This window comes from Lytechinus variegatus, chromosome 1 (assembly GCF_018143015.1).
Source record: "Lytechinus variegatus isolate NC3 chromosome 1, Lvar_3.0, whole genome shotgun sequence".
Taxonomy (NCBI): domain Eukaryota; kingdom Metazoa; phylum Echinodermata; class Echinoidea; order Temnopleuroida; family Toxopneustidae; genus Lytechinus; species Lytechinus variegatus.
The window spans coordinates 40,309,398-40,327,751 of record NC_054740.1 but is presented as its reverse complement, the minus strand read 5'-3'; the positions used below and the strand labels follow the sequence as shown (position 1 = coordinate 40,327,751).

At 36.2% G+C, this 18,354-nt stretch overlaps 1 protein-coding gene across 1 annotated transcript in view; it reads right to left on the bottom strand.

Annotated features, from left to right (window-relative positions):
* Positions 1-9,663, bottom strand: part of LOC121430596 (guanylate cyclase soluble subunit alpha-2-like) — a 142,300-nt gene extending 132,637 nt beyond the window's left edge. The window contains exon 1 of the mRNA XM_041627916.1: positions 9,409-9,663. Coding sequence (XP_041483850.1) covers positions 9,409-9,663 — 255 coding nt within the window. The remainder of the gene's footprint in view (positions 1-9,408) is intronic.
* Between the last annotated feature and the right edge of the window lie 8,691 nt (positions 9,664-18,354).

The window sequence follows — 18,354 nt, the reverse complement described above, 5'->3', positions numbered from 1 at the left end:
GTGTTTCAACAAACATACAGGGAATTGAGAATTCTGTAACATTAGTAAAGGGCAATCCGCTCGGTCGCTTCTTTCCCTCTCTTACAATCATATATGCTCTTGAATGAAAATTTTACCTATTCCCAATACCTTGGGGAAAAAATCATTTTGTGGAGAGACAGGTCTCTACTATAACGAGCCCAGGTAGGTAATATTGACTACATCTACAGGTATATGATTTTAGCTTATCCATTTTAAGATTATTGAATATAAATCATAAACTGTACGTCAAAAGCTAGTTAAATTTGATTCATTTTTAATTAAAAGCCCTTTAAAAAAAATAGGCCATCAACTTTACGTCACCTTGGACGCTGGCTCACGAATGATAAAAAAATAGTGGACCGGATTAAAACTCTGCCCCTCAAACTTGTTTTCCTCTACGATACAGTGTTTCCCCCAATAGTCAGAATGATCGGATTCGTTAATTACCTTTATGTAAATTCAAAGTAAAATAAGCCATTCACATTATTGCTCTACAGAAGGTTTCAATAAGTTTTCGATAATCATAATAAATTATCACCATGCTGCATTCTCTAGCTAACATGCTCTTTCCTGTAATGTGACTGAACGACAGACGGAATTTACCGCGCAAAATATAAGGGCACAGAACGAGGTAGACTATATTAGAATAATGTGACATTTTTGTCCCAGCAGTATTTTGTTCATGTTTGTGAGTAGGAGGAACGACTAGAGGCACCGAGGAACACAATCTATACGCCATAACTCCAGTCCACATCCGAACACGAGTAAATCAATGAGCAGGCGTGCCCAGAATAAGCTATTAGCTCGAACACTTTTCACCCAAGAATCAATTAACTTTATACGTCCACAACGGGCGCAGGATCTCTCCATCAAAGAAAAAAAAAAGAATTTAATCGCGCAATAAATCATGAGCAAATGACCATTTTGTTTACGGCATTGTCAAGTTAAGGGCGCCTTTTACAGCAAATTAAGGAAAACTAACAAATATTATGTCATGGTGTCTCTATGTGAATGCTACGTTACGGTGCTCCATGGACAACTACATGGATCGAATAAACACGAGAAACTTGGGGGGGGGGCTTTAGTGTAGAGGAAATAGGGGAAAATACATGGAGAAAGGTTAATTTAATACGTTGCTGAAAGCTTAACCGATCCACTCCCAAACTGAAGATGGGGGTACACTTGTCGTCATAGCTACATTGTGCGCTGATACAAGTCAACGGCGTCATGAGAAAGATGAATAGAGAGAGCGAGATACAGATGTAGAGAGGGGAAGATGAGGGGGGCAACAGGTAAACCGAAGGACACACCCTCCACATGAAGAAACAAGTATTATGTCATTTGTTTCAAATCATAAGATTTCCCCTTTATTCATTACATGCATTTGCACAAACCGTTAGATTATTACGATAAATATCTATATTTTTTAATTAATCCCTCCTCTTTATAAGAAAGACATATGTAAATGTGATCCTGAATAATTATGTCTAGATGTGGATATACATTTGAATGAATAATCTTACACTACTGATGATATATCTAGCAAGAAGTTTAATCACTAAATCACTTCTTAAAATATATTACGGAGTATTTCGAAAACGCCAAATCTACATTGATAATGTTATATATCCCTCTCTTAACTTCCAGATTCGCATCTTGACTTGGGTTATAATTGCCGCATTTGACACTTACATAATTTACAAAAGCTAGAGTGCATCACTTTTTTCAATTACTTTATCTTTTTCATTTGTCCTGTGATAATTAAGACTGAAAATGACCTTTTTCAAAACAAGTGATCTAAAAACGAAATAGATATACAATTTAATACATTCCTAATCTATTCGTCCACAGCAAAAACTGTGGTTGTAACCGGTGTCCATAGAGGACCACACCATTTATTTTACACCGTTACACCGATGTTAAATTGGTGGTGTTAGTTTTACACCTAAAAAGGTGTTATTACAACACCTATTGTTGTTACATTTACACTCTTTGGTGTTATGTTTAATCTCTAGGGTGTAATTTTAAAACCTCAGGGTGTGGTCCTCTATTAACACCAATTGGTGTCAGTTTTAACACCGCAGTTTTACAGTGTGTAGATCTGGTTTAGCTTCTATTATGTTTTCGTCATCACCACGATCATCACTGCGATCTGGTATTCTTTTAATTTCCTGATAAGCTTATTACACGAAACGTTTTTATGATTTCGTAAATGATTACAATAACCAATATCAATGCCCTAGCTAGAATTTGCCAGCGTCATCATAACGAATATATGTGAGCGGAAACAGGGCATGTTAATTGAAAACCTTGCACGAATAATGCAGTTAAAGATTACTTGAGTGTGATACCATTTTGCTTGTTTCATAATGAAAGTTGCAGCCCAAGGAATATAAATGATAAAAGCTCGAATCACCCATATTCAATAACCACAGTCAAAGACAGGCTATGTATCTGAAAATATAATTGAATGCTCCGGCTAAAAATAGAAAATATAATACTCTCCAGGAGAAACAGTCATGTCGACATTCGAGGAATGAATAAAATACCTGTATTTCAAATTCTCAAATGTCATGGACTTGATATTGTGATTTATTGAATTTAAAGAGCAGATCTTGAGATCGCTAAGTTTCAGTCGGTGTAGAACTCGAATTAAAACTCAACATTATTAACTGGGCATTTACGATTAAATATCTTTTGTTGGTGCCTCGATGTATAACCCTTCCAAACTCTTACGCATTTATACTAATAATATATTACCCCCCCCCCAAAAAAAAAAGAGATATTTTCCCCCTAAAAGTAAACTCTCGGTAAAATGTGAAGGAGAAGAAATTGATTTGTTTGTTATTTCTTTTATTTTGTTTCCCCCATTTCCTTTGTTTATTTCCCTTTGTCTAAGTCACACCAACAAAAAGAGACCCCCGATCAATCAAAGTTATAACATTATTTTCAATGGCATATTATCGATCAGTCTGTAGTAGGCTTCGTTAGTGTGACTGTCAGACTGTAACGTTGATGAAATACAACTGATGAACAATTCTCTGTTAACAAGACAAATATCTTGCAAGATTATTTTCATGAATGTTTCTGTTCACTAACTGCTAAAGATATTAACAGAATTATCGTCAAGATATTCTCATTTTAGCATAAAAATTGCAGAGGAAGGAAACAGTTTTGGTTCATTTTGATATCAACGCTATTTGTATCACGGATGATGACTAGCAGGCTCATATTAATCAACTTAAATTGAATTGGAAATGAGGAATCATATTGTCGACATCAATTACATTTATAATGAATAGTACACAAACCAATAACATCCTATTTTGAATGCCAGTAATTAACCAAATTCCAATGTGACAGGAGATTTGTTCGACTGTCACGCATCATTATCAACAAGCTTCCAAGTGAGAGAAGTGAAGGTCGATGGTGGCTTTATTCCCTATGTGTGAAAGTGTGAACATTTTAGTCTGTGACAGGTAGATATAAATGTTAGATAGAAGTGGAAATTAAGACCTATGAATGAGTAATCCAAATCTGTACCCTATTCATTATGGTTAAAAATAAGCAGGTTAAAGGTGGATTGATTGATATATATATATATATATATGTGTGTGTGTGTGAGGGTGTGTGTGTGTGTGTGTGTGTTTGTAAAGCACTTATATCAAAGCAGATTTATTATTAATCGAAGGATAGTTAGATAGATATGGTGACACTATAGTATTGTAGTAGTAGAGGCAGCAGTCGGTGGTAATACAAGTAGTAGTAATACTACTACATGTACTACTACTACTCTTAGTAGTAGTAGTAGTAGTAGTAGTAGTAGTAGTGGTGGTAGTAGTAGTAGCAGCAGTTGTTGTTGTATAGTCGTTGTAGATGTTGTGGTAGTAGTAGTAGTAGTAGTAGTAGTAGTAGTAGTAGTAGTAGTAATAGTGTAAGTAGTAGTAGTAACAGAGTAGTAACATTAGTAGTAATTGAAGTAATAGTAGTCGTCGTTGGAGAAGTTGTTGTAGTAGCAATAGTTGTTGCAGAAGTAGCAATCATTATTGTATCAAAAGAAGAAGTATTTGTAGCAGCAGCAGCAATATTAAAGTTCTGATAGTATATTTTTGTTGGTAGAGTATTGGTGGTTGGGGTGATGTTGGAAATGGTAGCAATGGCATGGCGATAGTGGTGGTGGCTGTCGTAATTAAAATGGCGGTGGTGGCGATGAAGTTAAAGATGGTGCTTAATAAAGATGATTTTAGTGGCTGATGTAGCGGTAATAGAAACCAAATGCTGATGTTGATGGGGAATTGGCCAAGGTAGTGGTATGCTTGTGGTGCATGGTGTGAGTTGTGTTAAAGGGATGGTCCGGGCTGAAAGTATTTATAGCTTAATAATTAGAGTAGAATTTACTGAGTAAATTGCCGAAAATTTCATCAAAATCGGATAACAAATAACAAATTTATTGAATTATAATTTTTAACAATATTTTGGGAAACAGCCATCATGAATATTCATTAGGTGGACTGATGATGTCACTTGTTCTTTTGTATTTTATTATATGAAAGCAGGTTTATTCAATTTTTTCCTCCAAGAACTAGAAAAATTGGATTGACAACTGATTTAGTGCATTGGATATTGATTGCTGCAACTTATTTCATTATAAGGGAGACATACTAATTACACAAGCATGAAATAATGAAAAAACATGATTTAATATAATAACATAAGAAAACGGAAAGTGGGGATGTGACATCATCAGGCCACCTAATGAATATTCATGACGACAAAATATTGCTCAACTTTAAACTTCAATAACTTTTGTATTTGTTATCCGATTTTGATGACATTTTCGGCATTTTGCTCAGTGAATTCTACTCTAACTTTTAAAATATAAATATTTTCAGCCCGGAACATCCCTTTAGTAGTGCCATTTGTTGTTGGGGGAGGGGGTTGGTGGTAGATGTTCGGGGATGGTGATAATGGCACTGATGGTATAGTGGTTGCGATGATCGAGATCGTCACGGTCAGGTAAGTAGTTGTGGTTGTCGAAGAGTGGTGACGACGATTGTGGTGATGGTGATGTTGGCGGCGGAGCTGGTGGTGAGTGTGATGACTGAGTTTCTGATTGCAATCTTTTGAAATAACTTTAACATATGAAATCACTATTTCGCATACCGTGATTGAAAAAACTTTTAACTCGTCAATATATCACGATAGAACTAAAGAGCATGTCTATCTCCCGTTCTCGAATAATGGTGGTTTCCTGCTCTAAAGGAAATACTTATTCCACAGAAAAAAAAATGTCTATTATACGTCATTTATCGTTCACTACGTTAAAATCGCAAACTACAAATTCTAACCAACAACAATTATTTGCCAAAGGTTGTCAAAGGTATGATGCTTTTAAGAATAACCTTCATGCATTCGCTCGATAAATCAAGAGAGAGAAAAAAACACAATCTAATGGTTTAATGCTTCCTTATTTTGTGTATTGTTTCTAAAATTGTCCTCTCTCGGTAGATATTTCATATAGAATACATGAATAAGCATTCCTTTCATACCATTGAGTAAGAGGGAGACTCGTTGGTCATTAGATTCCGCCATAAGAGAAAGTATAGAAATCACAATTTCCAATATTTATACATCTAATATATCATGATAGATACCTTAAAAAATTTTGTAATGCAAAAAAAAAGTTTATTACTGGTCCATATTTATGAGCCAAAAATTATGTTTTTAACAGACAATCGAATAAAAAAATAACTGCTTCAGTTATTTCCATGTGGATTCCTAACATTCCAATCGTAATCGAATTCGGGGAAAAGATCCGTATATCGGAATATCATTCTGAATCATTCTAGCTTGTTTGGTCGCTATGATCATGATGATGGAATCCCACAGTAGGCTTCATTATGAGACTTATATTTTACGATTGGTTTGATCCCAGGCAGGCAAATATGAAAATCCGCCATATATATACACCAAGCATGGTGGTGAGAATCTGACTCGGGAAGGTAATAAGGACGTAATGTAATACATACGAATACTTAAGGGACCCGTTATAGCTCACATGCATCTACCTCTCTCAACAAAAAGAAACACCTCCCCTGACGATCTATTCGTATTACTCGATACCTCCGTACATGGTACTGACTTTTCGCGCCATTCAAAGCGCGCGCTTTTATCGCTTGAAGGCCAACCATCAAAATAGAAAACTTCGAATGGTGGAAGCATGGCAGATATGGGGAAAGACATGGAATAATCTAGGCCTCTATCATTAAAATGATACCATAAATTATGTGTGATACGGAAAGTCCATTGCAAGATAATGCAACTTTCACTCTCTTCACCCCAAACCTGCTTCGTTTCTCAGCCCCACGATAAAATACGAGGTCAAAAATGATAGCCTGATAGACTTGTTTGCTTACAGACGACATCCGTACAAGCATATATGATCTTAAAATGTGGAATGGCATAAAAACAAGGGATATGTTATTTTCGCATTCAACCCCCCCCCTACTCTCTCTCTCTTCTCTTATTACTGTAATTGGACCATGCAGTACTTTCCACGGTCTTGGGCCGAGCTTCTATTTACTCTGGCAATTGGAAGGAAGAGATTAGAACGATTCTGTCTATCTATCTCCCTAATTTAAAGAATGGAGAAAGTAGGTTTACTACAAGCTGGACTGGAGACAAACGTCGAAAATCCCCCTCCCCCATTTCTCTTACTATCTTTCTTTCTACTTCTAGTGCAGTTTATTTGATCTTGTTGGGGCTATTTATTGTCCAGGTCATACATGTATAAGGTATATAGACTTTATGAAAGAAATATACCGTATACAAGGGGAGTCGGTCAAACAACTCCACATGAAAATGATACTGGTAGACTTTTGAACTGGAAAAATATCTTTAACACTCAAATCAAGGATACATTACAGAGTTTGTTCTAAGAATTGAGAGGTTGACATAAAAAAGAAATATCTTCCTTAATCACGAATTCTAGACTATCGGGCAAACGCATTTGTATTCATACTAATAACCCTCAATCATTTTGTGCATGTATTAGTGAAGAACACTGTTGTAGCAATGCCATAATGTACAGGATCTGGGCTGCGTGATACAGACACCGGGACAGGTGTAGGGATACCTTAGGGACATCGCCATGAAGATATCAGACCACTGCGCATCGAATCAAAGGTTAGCATCACCAGGGGGCCGGTTGCACGAAGAATTGTAATCATTATGCGACTGCAGAAATCGATTGGAATTGATTTTCATCCAATCAAATGCGTGCATTATGGACTTGTGTTTGATTTTATTAGTTGCATTCGACTGGAACTTTTTTCTGCAATGAGCCCCGGGATGTGCCTCTCTCCCTCTTACATACTAAAAGGTCGTTCTCTTACATGTAAACCCCAAAAGCAATGTAGGAAGGAATATGGGGATTCATAAGTTTCGGAATAAATTGTTTTGAGTAGAATTTATCGTTAAGTCGTTAAGGTGGTAATAGGTGGTTATATCCCAACCCTCTCCCCCAAACTCAAGCCACTATAGTCGAAAGAAAGACATCCCTAAGGGAGGCAATATATTGCTTTCCTGTCAATATTATTTCCTACAACACCAGTTGCTTAATAATGCCAGTGCTTATGATCAAGTATAGCTTTCTTTTTTGAATAACTATTTTCCAATTATAAGGCACAGTCATGAAGATTTTGTAAATAACATCTGTTTCAATATCAGAGCAAGGCATGCATCCCGTGAAGAATGTATTAAGCAACGTGACATACCTCCCCCTTTTTAAAGTCTAGTTTTATGAATAGGTACATGTGAAGCACATCAAGAATGCGTGATTTATGGATGAACTAAATAATATCAACAGCAAAAAATAACATACTAACAGACTTACTGTGTGCAGACACATCCCATTATTTTAACATATATTAATCTATATACTTCAGGGTTTTTTAATATGCCATCGTCTTTTGTTTTGAGGGGGGGGGGTTACTGACAATGGTTCTTGAAATAAATGGTTCTTGAAATAAAGATAACTCGCAGAATTTCAATTAGTGGTATAAATCTTATGAGAGGAATCCAACTATTAATTTTGATAAATTTCCTTAATGTGTTCTTGCGACGTTTGAGTTTTAGGATGCAGTCTCTCTTATATAGTGCATCACGTCCATTGTTGGCCTATTAAAAACGATATATAGGGCCTTCCAAAATGACATGAATTCTGGTTGTGCTCGTCAAATCACAACTATTATGTTGATTTCCTAATAAGCCAGGCAGCACACGTAAATAATACGTGCGCGATATTACAGACAAGTGCATGCAGGTTGACTCTACCATTCATTGTATATAACCCGATGTACAGGCGGAATAAATCGCCCACAGCAAACGTGTGTTCGAAAACACAGGCATATTTATGAACTGCACTCGCCAACACTACCAGTGGTTTTCTGAGGTATACAGCTCACACCGGCGAGTTTAGAATTCATCTTATTTCAAGTGAATTAGGAGGCTGTATCAACCGAACCCATCGTTGCCGTTTGCCATTACCGATTCGAAGCAATTTATATTAAAGTTCATATCGAGAGTGGGGCATTTAATCGAAGTGGTGGTGTTCTCGTGGCGGCAGGCTCAGTTCAGATCTACCGGAGATAACCAAACTAGCTGAGACCAACATGCCCCCGCCTCGTGGTGGTTTATTATGCAGAATTACTTACCGAACTGAATAATATCACCAAATTTATCACAATGAGATGGTATTCTTTTACTTATCATTTAAAGGAGGGGGGAAATTGGTGTTTACATTCAAGATGTAATTTCTATCTTTACGAAATAAAATTTTAAATTGAGGCAATATTTACGTCGAAATTATAGTACTTCAAATTTCAATTTAAAATAAAATTCAAGCACCTCATACACCCTTAATCCCAAACGTGCACATACCTCTCTCACAAACACGCGCCCTGAACGGCACACTAATTAGACGATCAAAAAGAGAACTACATACCACACACTAATATCAAATGCAAATACATGTACATTATCGAAGAACTATTAAAATAGCGAATGAAACCTATGTGGTATCCTGTAATACTTGATTTTATCAAATCGGTAAACTGTTGGTATAAAAACCAAATATCTCTAAAGGTACATTCAACCCAGTCACTGAAAATAAGATTAAGTTGATAAAGTCAATAAAACAAGTATTTAAATGATTTATGAATATGTATGGTTTTTGTGATATTTCATAAAAATATATGGTATGTAATATCAAATGATATTAAAATGTAAAGGGCAATATCATTATATCATATCGGAACGTTTAGAAAGTTTTAGTTGTTGCCTTTTTTTTCAGAACACACGTGTTTGTGTGTATGACTAGGTACTTACCGATGGGAAGACTATGGAGGCCAGACCTTGGCACAAACCCTTCAAATCAAGCTTTCTCTTTGCTCCTGCTCCGTTACATTCATTTTCTTCTCCCAACGCCGTACAGGACGTCGTCGACCCCGATCGATGAGGAGATGGCTCAGGAGATGTAGGAGAATGACTGGAACTCGACGATTTCCCTGTGGGCGACGAGTCGTGGTCGCGGGCCGCGCTCGGTGGCGGCGGCGGCGATGAAAACCCCATCGGACAGGCCATGGCTGTAGGAGCCTTTGGGTCGGCAAAACAAAAATCACCGACGACACCTAAACAGGTGACTTACAATAAAAAAAATAATATAATTGCTTGAAGAATTGTTGTCCAGTATCCAAGCAGTGGTATGTTTCTGTTCACAAGTTGCAGCAATGACCAAGCGAGGGTTTAAACAGCAGTGCTCGCGTGTAGTACCACACATTGACTCGTATGTACGTAGCAAGCGGCGGCAGGCCTGATATGCTTTTCTCCAATATGCGTGTAATTCAATTGGTGAACATACACACATCAACTTGCCGGTCAATACAGGACTCCGCCGCACAACGTGCAATTTTATCACGAATACAGCTCACCCCGTACACCATTGACGAGAAGGCAGTTCGAGTGTATCGCAAGCTTCTTGCTCCTGCCCCCTTTCTCTTTTCTCTCTTCTCTCTCCCTCTGTTTTCTTCTTTTACACTTTCTCTCCATTTCTACCTGTGATTCTATCATCTTGCCCCCCAACTCTGTTCTGCCTCTGATAATACATTTTTCAATCTATGTGACGTACTTGTTAATCGTTGTCGTTTCACATGTGCTATGGAACTACACATTCACTGATGATTTCATTAAAAATACCATTGTTGCTTGAATTTTTAATCACGAGTGGTATCTAATCCTGTTAATCTTTTCGTCATCATTTTACTGCAAATAGCTCAGTAGCCAAAAATGGTATCAGTAATAAACACTACCCACCTGTGGTACACTATAAAAACTGTGGTGTTAAAACTGACACCAGTTGGTGTTAATAGAGGACCACACCCTGAGGTTTTAAAACTACACCCTAGAGAATGAACATAACACCAAAGAGTGTAAATATAACAACCAAAGGTGTTGTAATAACAGCTATGGGTGTAAAACTTACACCACAAATTTTACACCGGTGTAAAACAACCGGTGTGGTCCTCTATGTACACCTGTTAACACCACAGTTTTTGCTGTGTAGGTATTTATAAATAGGGTCGTCCCGTTACTCTGATGATAATGGTGCCATTTAATATTTTTAGTGTAGGGGGGAGCACCCTGGTGAAGACGTCATTCTTAAACACAAAATCTCGTGGATTTCAATCAGCAATTGACTTTTGTAAAGTTTTCTTTTTCTTTTATCAGCGCTATTTCTTATATCACGTCCTCTTGCCTTCCCAATATGACGTCCGCAATGTGATATGTTAAATTATTCCTCAGATTTATTTCGTTTTTGGAATACAAATTTCTGGCATTGCGACTATACAGCTGCGGTTTACTGTGAATATAGTAATTTAAAATATGAATGGTGTCGCCATAGCCTTGGAATCGGGGGAGCATCCCCTATATTTTTATGGGGGCTGTTGCTTGTGTTATACACAATAGGCAGTACCCCCTGGAACTCAGGTTGTTATGATAAAAAGTAGTAATTTAACCAAAGTCACCTTATTTTTCAGTGAAAATCTTTTCTCCTGACCAAAAACACCTTCAATTTTTGTTTGTCTTGTCTAATATTTTTTTTCCATATTAGCACCCCCAATTAAAGAAAAAAAAACGTTTCCAGGGCCTTGGACGTCGCTCACAGGATGTGATTTTTTGTTTAAAAAACCTCGCCCATACTTTTTATAAATTAATCAATATCGAATGATTCTGCAATATTCAGTAATAGTACGCACTTCTCAAAATAGGTGTTGCTTGTGATGTTTCGGATTAAAGATGGGCGTGATCTCAATAAATACTCATATTTTGCTGAAAATGCCTACTTTTGATATATTTCAACTAACATGGACGTCGTATTTTTAAATGTACAAATAGTTGAAAAACTTTAAACTTCATTTTCAACACAAGTCATTATTGAAAGCCATAATTGAAGAAAGACATTACTTTTAAAGGTTCGTATTCACTATTTTGATCCTATTTCATACAAATCGTCGCGAACAACATGATCATTTTGTTCCAGTTACCATGCATAAACATTACAATAGATTGACTGTCTTTGTGAGTATTAGTGTGGGTGATTATTTGTGCGCGTACGCGCGTCTGTGAGTGGGAATGAGGGTGTAATGCAAATCTATTAGGCTTGTAATCCCCGCCAAGTGAAAAAGATGGATGTCTCGAACATTCACGATAATAATATCATCCATCCTTATAAACCCTAATCCATGCCCCTCCTATTCATTCCATGGATTTCTTTAAGAACACTATCATCCGTATAAAGCCCCTCGTTGCGAACAACATGATCATTTTGTTCCAGTTACCATGCATAACAGTCGGGTACGTTGACACGAGAACTAAAGCATAGAACAATGCCACATGGAAATCGGACGCTTAATTGAAAAGGGGCATCTTGGTCGAAACAATCAACCTTATCGAGTGATCTTCCCCTCGCACCAGGCACCTTTCGCATTCTCCCAGGTGCACTGTTTACTACCATAACAACATACGGGATCACCCCTAAATTTAACAAGTTCACATTAAGGTATTCAACGTATTTTATAAGGGCGGCGTCATGGTGTTTTATCGTCAGGGGAAGCAAGGTTGTCTTAAGATGACTTCGGGTTTTGTTTCCTTCGATGGAAAATTGATAGACCAATTCGCGATCCGGGTGTTGTTTCTTATGGAAATTTCTCCCCGGGGGTTCAGGTGTTATAAGGAAAGACAACCTATGGACTGACATAGCAGCACACCTTGCTCGTTCCATAATACATTGATGATTGTTTCATTCTTCTTTGGAACCCCCCCGCCCTCCCCGCCCCACCCCATTGTGACTGCATTAGGTTGAACGACCAAGCACTCGCTTTATACAAGAGCGTATTTTTTCTCACTTCAAATGTATTCTACATGTATCACCCTATGATATTCCATATTTGTCAAAACTTTTAAAACCCAGGTTGCTTCTCACAACTTAAAGCGTGTCAGATAGCAATCATGTTAATAAATGGAGTAATAAGATATGAGTAAAATTTGTGCTCTTAGATTAATGAAGTAACACTTGTTTTAATGTTGTTATAGAAAATAGCAACCTAACGAAACCTACACTTTTGTCCGCGTGATCTGAAACTACAGAAGATTAAAGGATGTGAGCGCAATATTGTGCTACTGAACAGTCATACCGTCGAAATATATGGATTTTATGTAATCCACATTGAAGCAAAATCATATTTTTAAGATAAAAAATCATTTTATTTAATTTTCTTTTAAAAAATCAGATATTCATCATGTTTAAGTAATTTGAATAATAAATCACATTAGGGGTTTCACAGAAAAGACATCCGTAAAAGAGAATTACTGAATTTATCTACAAGTAGAATTAAGATTAATGATGGCATACAACTATTTTGTTTAACTTTTAACTTTGTTGGCTTTACTCACTTAGCCTATTCCCATTATATTAGCTTCAATGCCGAAGGTATTGCTAATAAGTGAAGCAATATTTCGTTGTAATTGTAATTGACACTGAGATTATGTAATTCAATTATATGAACCTGCGCGACATTGAGATTGGCATCAGTTAATAATATAGATAAACATTACATAACTTTTATGAGCGCGAAACACTTGTTATAGATCTGATGGGCTGTAAGATGTAGTTCCAGTGCGACAAATTTCGTGTTCAAATTCATTTCCCCCCATTTTTAACAAGTTCTCGCTGAACGGTTTATGTCTGAATTGAGTATGTCATCACAGAAAATACGTACTTATGATCAATTTTGTAAAAAGGTGTCCTCTGGGGAATAAAGTGACAGACATTTGCATTCGCGTTCCCAGTAGATAAAGCTATTTTTGCAGGGCGAGCAATAAAGTAATGATATTTGTGCAAACTGCAACTACTACCCCACCCCCTCCCTTCCCCGATTTTCACCAGGCCATGTCTTCACTTCAATTACAAACACATCAACACATCCTGACTTTCTAGCTTCATCGATAATGATAGAAAACATATTTCTTACAGTTCCTTCTCCGTAAAGGTGAAATACTCTCAACAAAATATCATTGGGGCTGAAAGGTTATTTTTCGGGTTGAAAAGGAAAATTCATGCAAAAGGAATGGATAACGGATGTCATTAAGACGACATGATCGTACAGGGATATGACACAACGAGGGCATTTGGAATTATCATTGCCTCATTGGATTTTATGAATTTTAGCTGTTCTCAACAAGATCGTTTCTATCAATTTTCATCGAGAACACTGTGAATGGATTGAGTAACTGCCAGCTGAATCCATTCTTTATTCAGCAGAATGAGATGATAGATGGGGTCTATACGCTTCAACTTTCATTTAACTTGTTGACGTCATTTGATTGTTAATTCGTTCTCTTCATCGCTTGTCATAATACAGCCAGTTTGTATCTAACACAAACGGCTTTTCTCATCATCATGTTTATTAATCCCTCGCAGTTATCTATTATTGTCTGTTGTGATCATACGCACACGAACCAAAGAGTGCACTCCAGAAATAATTTCTCTCGCTTTGAATATGGAAATCGAATTGACTTCGTTTCGAACGCTAATGAATCATAACGTTCACTTGAAGGCTGTTTTATTTTTCCTTTATACCTCCCTGATAACGAAAAATCCAGCCCAAATAATTGCTCCTTTTGTGGAGTGGAATCAACTGTATTCGCCAATAAAAAGCTTATTTTCCACCAAATAGAACAAAGATTACCTTACTTTATACTAACAAAAATGCTACTGCAAGTCCACTAGACCATCTTTTTGACTGATTGTTGCATTGACTGAGTATTAAATTACAACATTGTCCTTTATAAATAATAGGCAGATAATGTTCATTCTATTTTGAGGATTACTTTTGCATTAAATCTTATATCAAACTCAACTACTTATAGTAGCTCCGGGTTCGATTAGTTAGCGCTTTTTGTTTACGAGAAATGGGATAGATATTGGGAATCTTGTTCCAAGTTCATGTTTTTCAAGACTTTATGATAAAAATGGATAATACAAAGGCAAATCCGGGCAGTCCATCGAAGGAGAAAGTAAGTAATCAAAAGAACGACATCATACAAATAGCAATGGTCGGTAATGTGATTGGATGTAAGATTAAAATCCTTGACTTCACGAGCCATCCCACACCTTGGCCACAAGAGGGCGTCATACCCCATTTTCCTCCATCAAAGCGATGAAGAGAACGAATTAACAATCAAATGACGTCAAGAAGTTAAGTTTTTTGTGGAGTTGCCGTGGTCGAGTGGTCTAAGGCGCCTGGCTATATATACATGGAAAGTCCGGGGTTCGATCCCCGACCGGCGGCACCTATGCCCGTTAGCAAGGCTTTTAATCGACAATGCTCTTTTATCCAGCATTCATTCAGGTGTGCACTTGTTGTTTTTTTTTTAAAGCATGCCTTGGACCTGCCGGTGTGTAATGTGACGAGGATAAATGATAAAAATTATCCCAGAAATGTAGTTGCGCAATAATTTTGTTTCTAAGGATGTAGAAATTGGATATAAAATCTAATTTGTTACGTGGTAAAATAAAGTCAGAATTCGTCATTTGGAATTCCTCACTGAAATTCAAGATTAAGATATACGATTCAAGGCTAATTCGTTTCATTAATCATCTAGTTGTCGATATAACAAATTAATTTGCATCAAACAAAGCGAACACAATGACGATTTGGTGATCCCAGACAAAGCAGAGTTTATAATATGGTGTTATGAAAAATCAAATAAAATTAATTAATCGAATAAACAGTACAATGTAAATCAAAATCAAAGCGAGGTAAATGAAAACTTTCGAAAGGCGAGGAAAACCAATGCTTCTATCAAAAGGGGAAATGAAAGATGCGGAAATGAAGAACAAATAAATTATAAGGTAGAATACTACATTTTTTCAGTCTGTTTGTTTTGTTTGTGTTGATACCCCGTTGCTGATGTAACATTCATATTTTGAACATGCATGAAATATAATGCTATATAAAATTGATAAAGATGGGGATTTAAAAAAATGAGGAAAACACATATTAAAAGTCAATGTCAGGCCAAAATACACCTTGCGAAATCCCTATTTAAAAATAAATAGATTTTCGCGTTCAATAACTCTGCAGGTATGAACACGGTGTCCCTTCTTGCATGTGTTAACAGTGTGTTGACAGATTGGACTATGTGATTCACATTATACCGTGTGAGTAAAAAAAAAAAACTGGACACCTCACAAATCCCCGATTCAAGGAAACAGAATGTCATAAATCATTGTATTATTATTATTATTATTATTATATTTGGCCTGAAAGAACATGTTCTCTTAAATAATTTGATGCCACATTTATGTGGTATGTGTTAATGCTTGGATGATTAGGAGGTATTCTTTGCAGTGATGTAAATTTTGATTTGCGTCAAATTAAGGCATGAATGCAATGAATGAATCCAGATGTCAGTGATGTCATAGTCCTACAAGGATTGCATTAAAATGCATTTCACATCACCTTTTTTCATTATAATAATTTACATTATAATCGTTTACTGATCATATTTTTTTAGTATTAATTCTCAAGCTAATTTCATTTTCAAAGATGTTTACTAACTCGTGTAGAATTATGACATCATAGGCATCTGGGGTTCATTCATTGCAGTCGGCGCAAATAAAGATTTACATCACAGTAAAGAATACCTCCTGATTATCCAAGCGTGAATACATACCACATAAATATGGTATTAAATTATTTGGGAGAAAATACTCTTTCCAGCTATATATGAGGATTGTGCTTTCATACCATTTTTTTCTTAAATTGTGGATTTGTGAGGTGTCAAGATTTTTTTCACTTACCCGCTAGATATGTTCAAAATGTAACCGTCGCTGTGAGAGAGTAATTTTACACAGTTGGCATCTATATACAATGTATGGATATTACGTGAAACTGGGGTTCACAATTCTTAAACATGTTAAATGCTCAAGTTTATCAATATGAAGGTGCTTTTCACACTGTGTAAACTCTACAGTGTGAATGTTCACTCAGCTGAAGTGCTCAAATTTAACAGTGCAAATGTGACTTGACACTGTGTTCCATACAGTAGACACACTATTAGTGTGTTCAACCCGGCTGTTAAAACATCTACAGTACAGTATTCACACAAGGGATATTGTGGAAATGTGATTCAGCCTGTGAAAATGATCCAAATTTAATGGTGTGGAGACAACCTAACACTGTGGACACCTCTATAGTGATTGTAAAAAGTCTTTTCACATAACGGAAAATGTGATTCCACCCTGTAAAATGCTCAAAGTTTAACGGTGTGAAAATGATTTCACAGAGTGTATACCATCCAGTGTTACAGCGTGTTCACATAGGGCACGAACTATGTGACTTACGCTGTTTAAATGCTCCAATTCAACAATGCGAATGTGATTTCACACCGTTTCCACTCCGTTTTCACACCATGGACACTTCAAGAGTGAGTGAACACAGTGTATTTACATAATGTACTATACATGGGTAATGAGATTCACACTGAAAAAAATGCTCAAAAATTTAGAGTGTGAGGATAATTTCAAACTGTGGACACCGTTAGACTTTAGAGTGAGTGTGTCCACAGTGTGTTCACACTTTGGATTACATGCAATTGTGAATTACACTGTTTATACGCTCCAATTTACCATACGAATGTGATTTCACACTTTATTCCACACTTTAAATACACAATTATTGTGTATTTAAAGTGTGGAATAAAGTGTGAAATCACATTCGTATGGTAAATTGGAGCGTATAAACAGTGTAATTCACAATTGCATGTAATCCAAAGTGTGAACACACTGTGGACACATTCACTCTCAATAATTATTATATAGTGTATCCTATCCAGCAGTTGAGACTTCTACATCAGGTGTTCACAGTGTATTCATTAAATGGACAATGAGAACGTGTTATTCCAATTGTAGAAAATGTTCATAATATAGAGTAAGGATAGTTTCACAAAGTGTATACCCTACAGTGTGAGTGCCCACATAGTGTGTTCACACAGTGGACTGTGTGAACATCTGATTCACACTAAATTCTATAGTATTAATGTGATTTCACACTGTGTACAGTTTTATAATGTAAGTTTTCACAGTGTGTCATCGGGGACAATGTGAGTCACACTGTCTAAATGCTCCAATTATCTTGGCACTGTGCTCTTTCCACTATGCAAATTTCTGTATTACTGTAATCCCTGCATTATTACAACTTTTGAAGAGATATTTAACTGTAAGTGCAAGTTTATATATATATATATATATATATATATATATATATATATATATATATATATATATATATATATATATATATATATATATATATATATATATTTATCCACTCAGCTCAATTTAATAACTCGGAAATCGTTAGACAGGATACTAGTATGATAACCATATAAATTAAAACAGAATAATATGGAATGTGTGCAAGATAACAATACAACAGAAATATAAGTACATATTTACGGAAAACACTAAACAATACGATGAATTCATTATCGAAAAATGATATAGATAACGTTAAACATATAGATTATCGATAGGTCTAAAATGTATTGTATTTCTTCTTTATTCTATTGTTTTTTATAGTTAAGGTAACGTCTTTCTCGTATCATGATAACACAGGAATATCGACCCTGAGAGTATGTTTCACCTGCATGTTTTCATTCTAAACCATGACCCAGCCACACCGACCAAGGCGACACCAGACCAACCAAAAC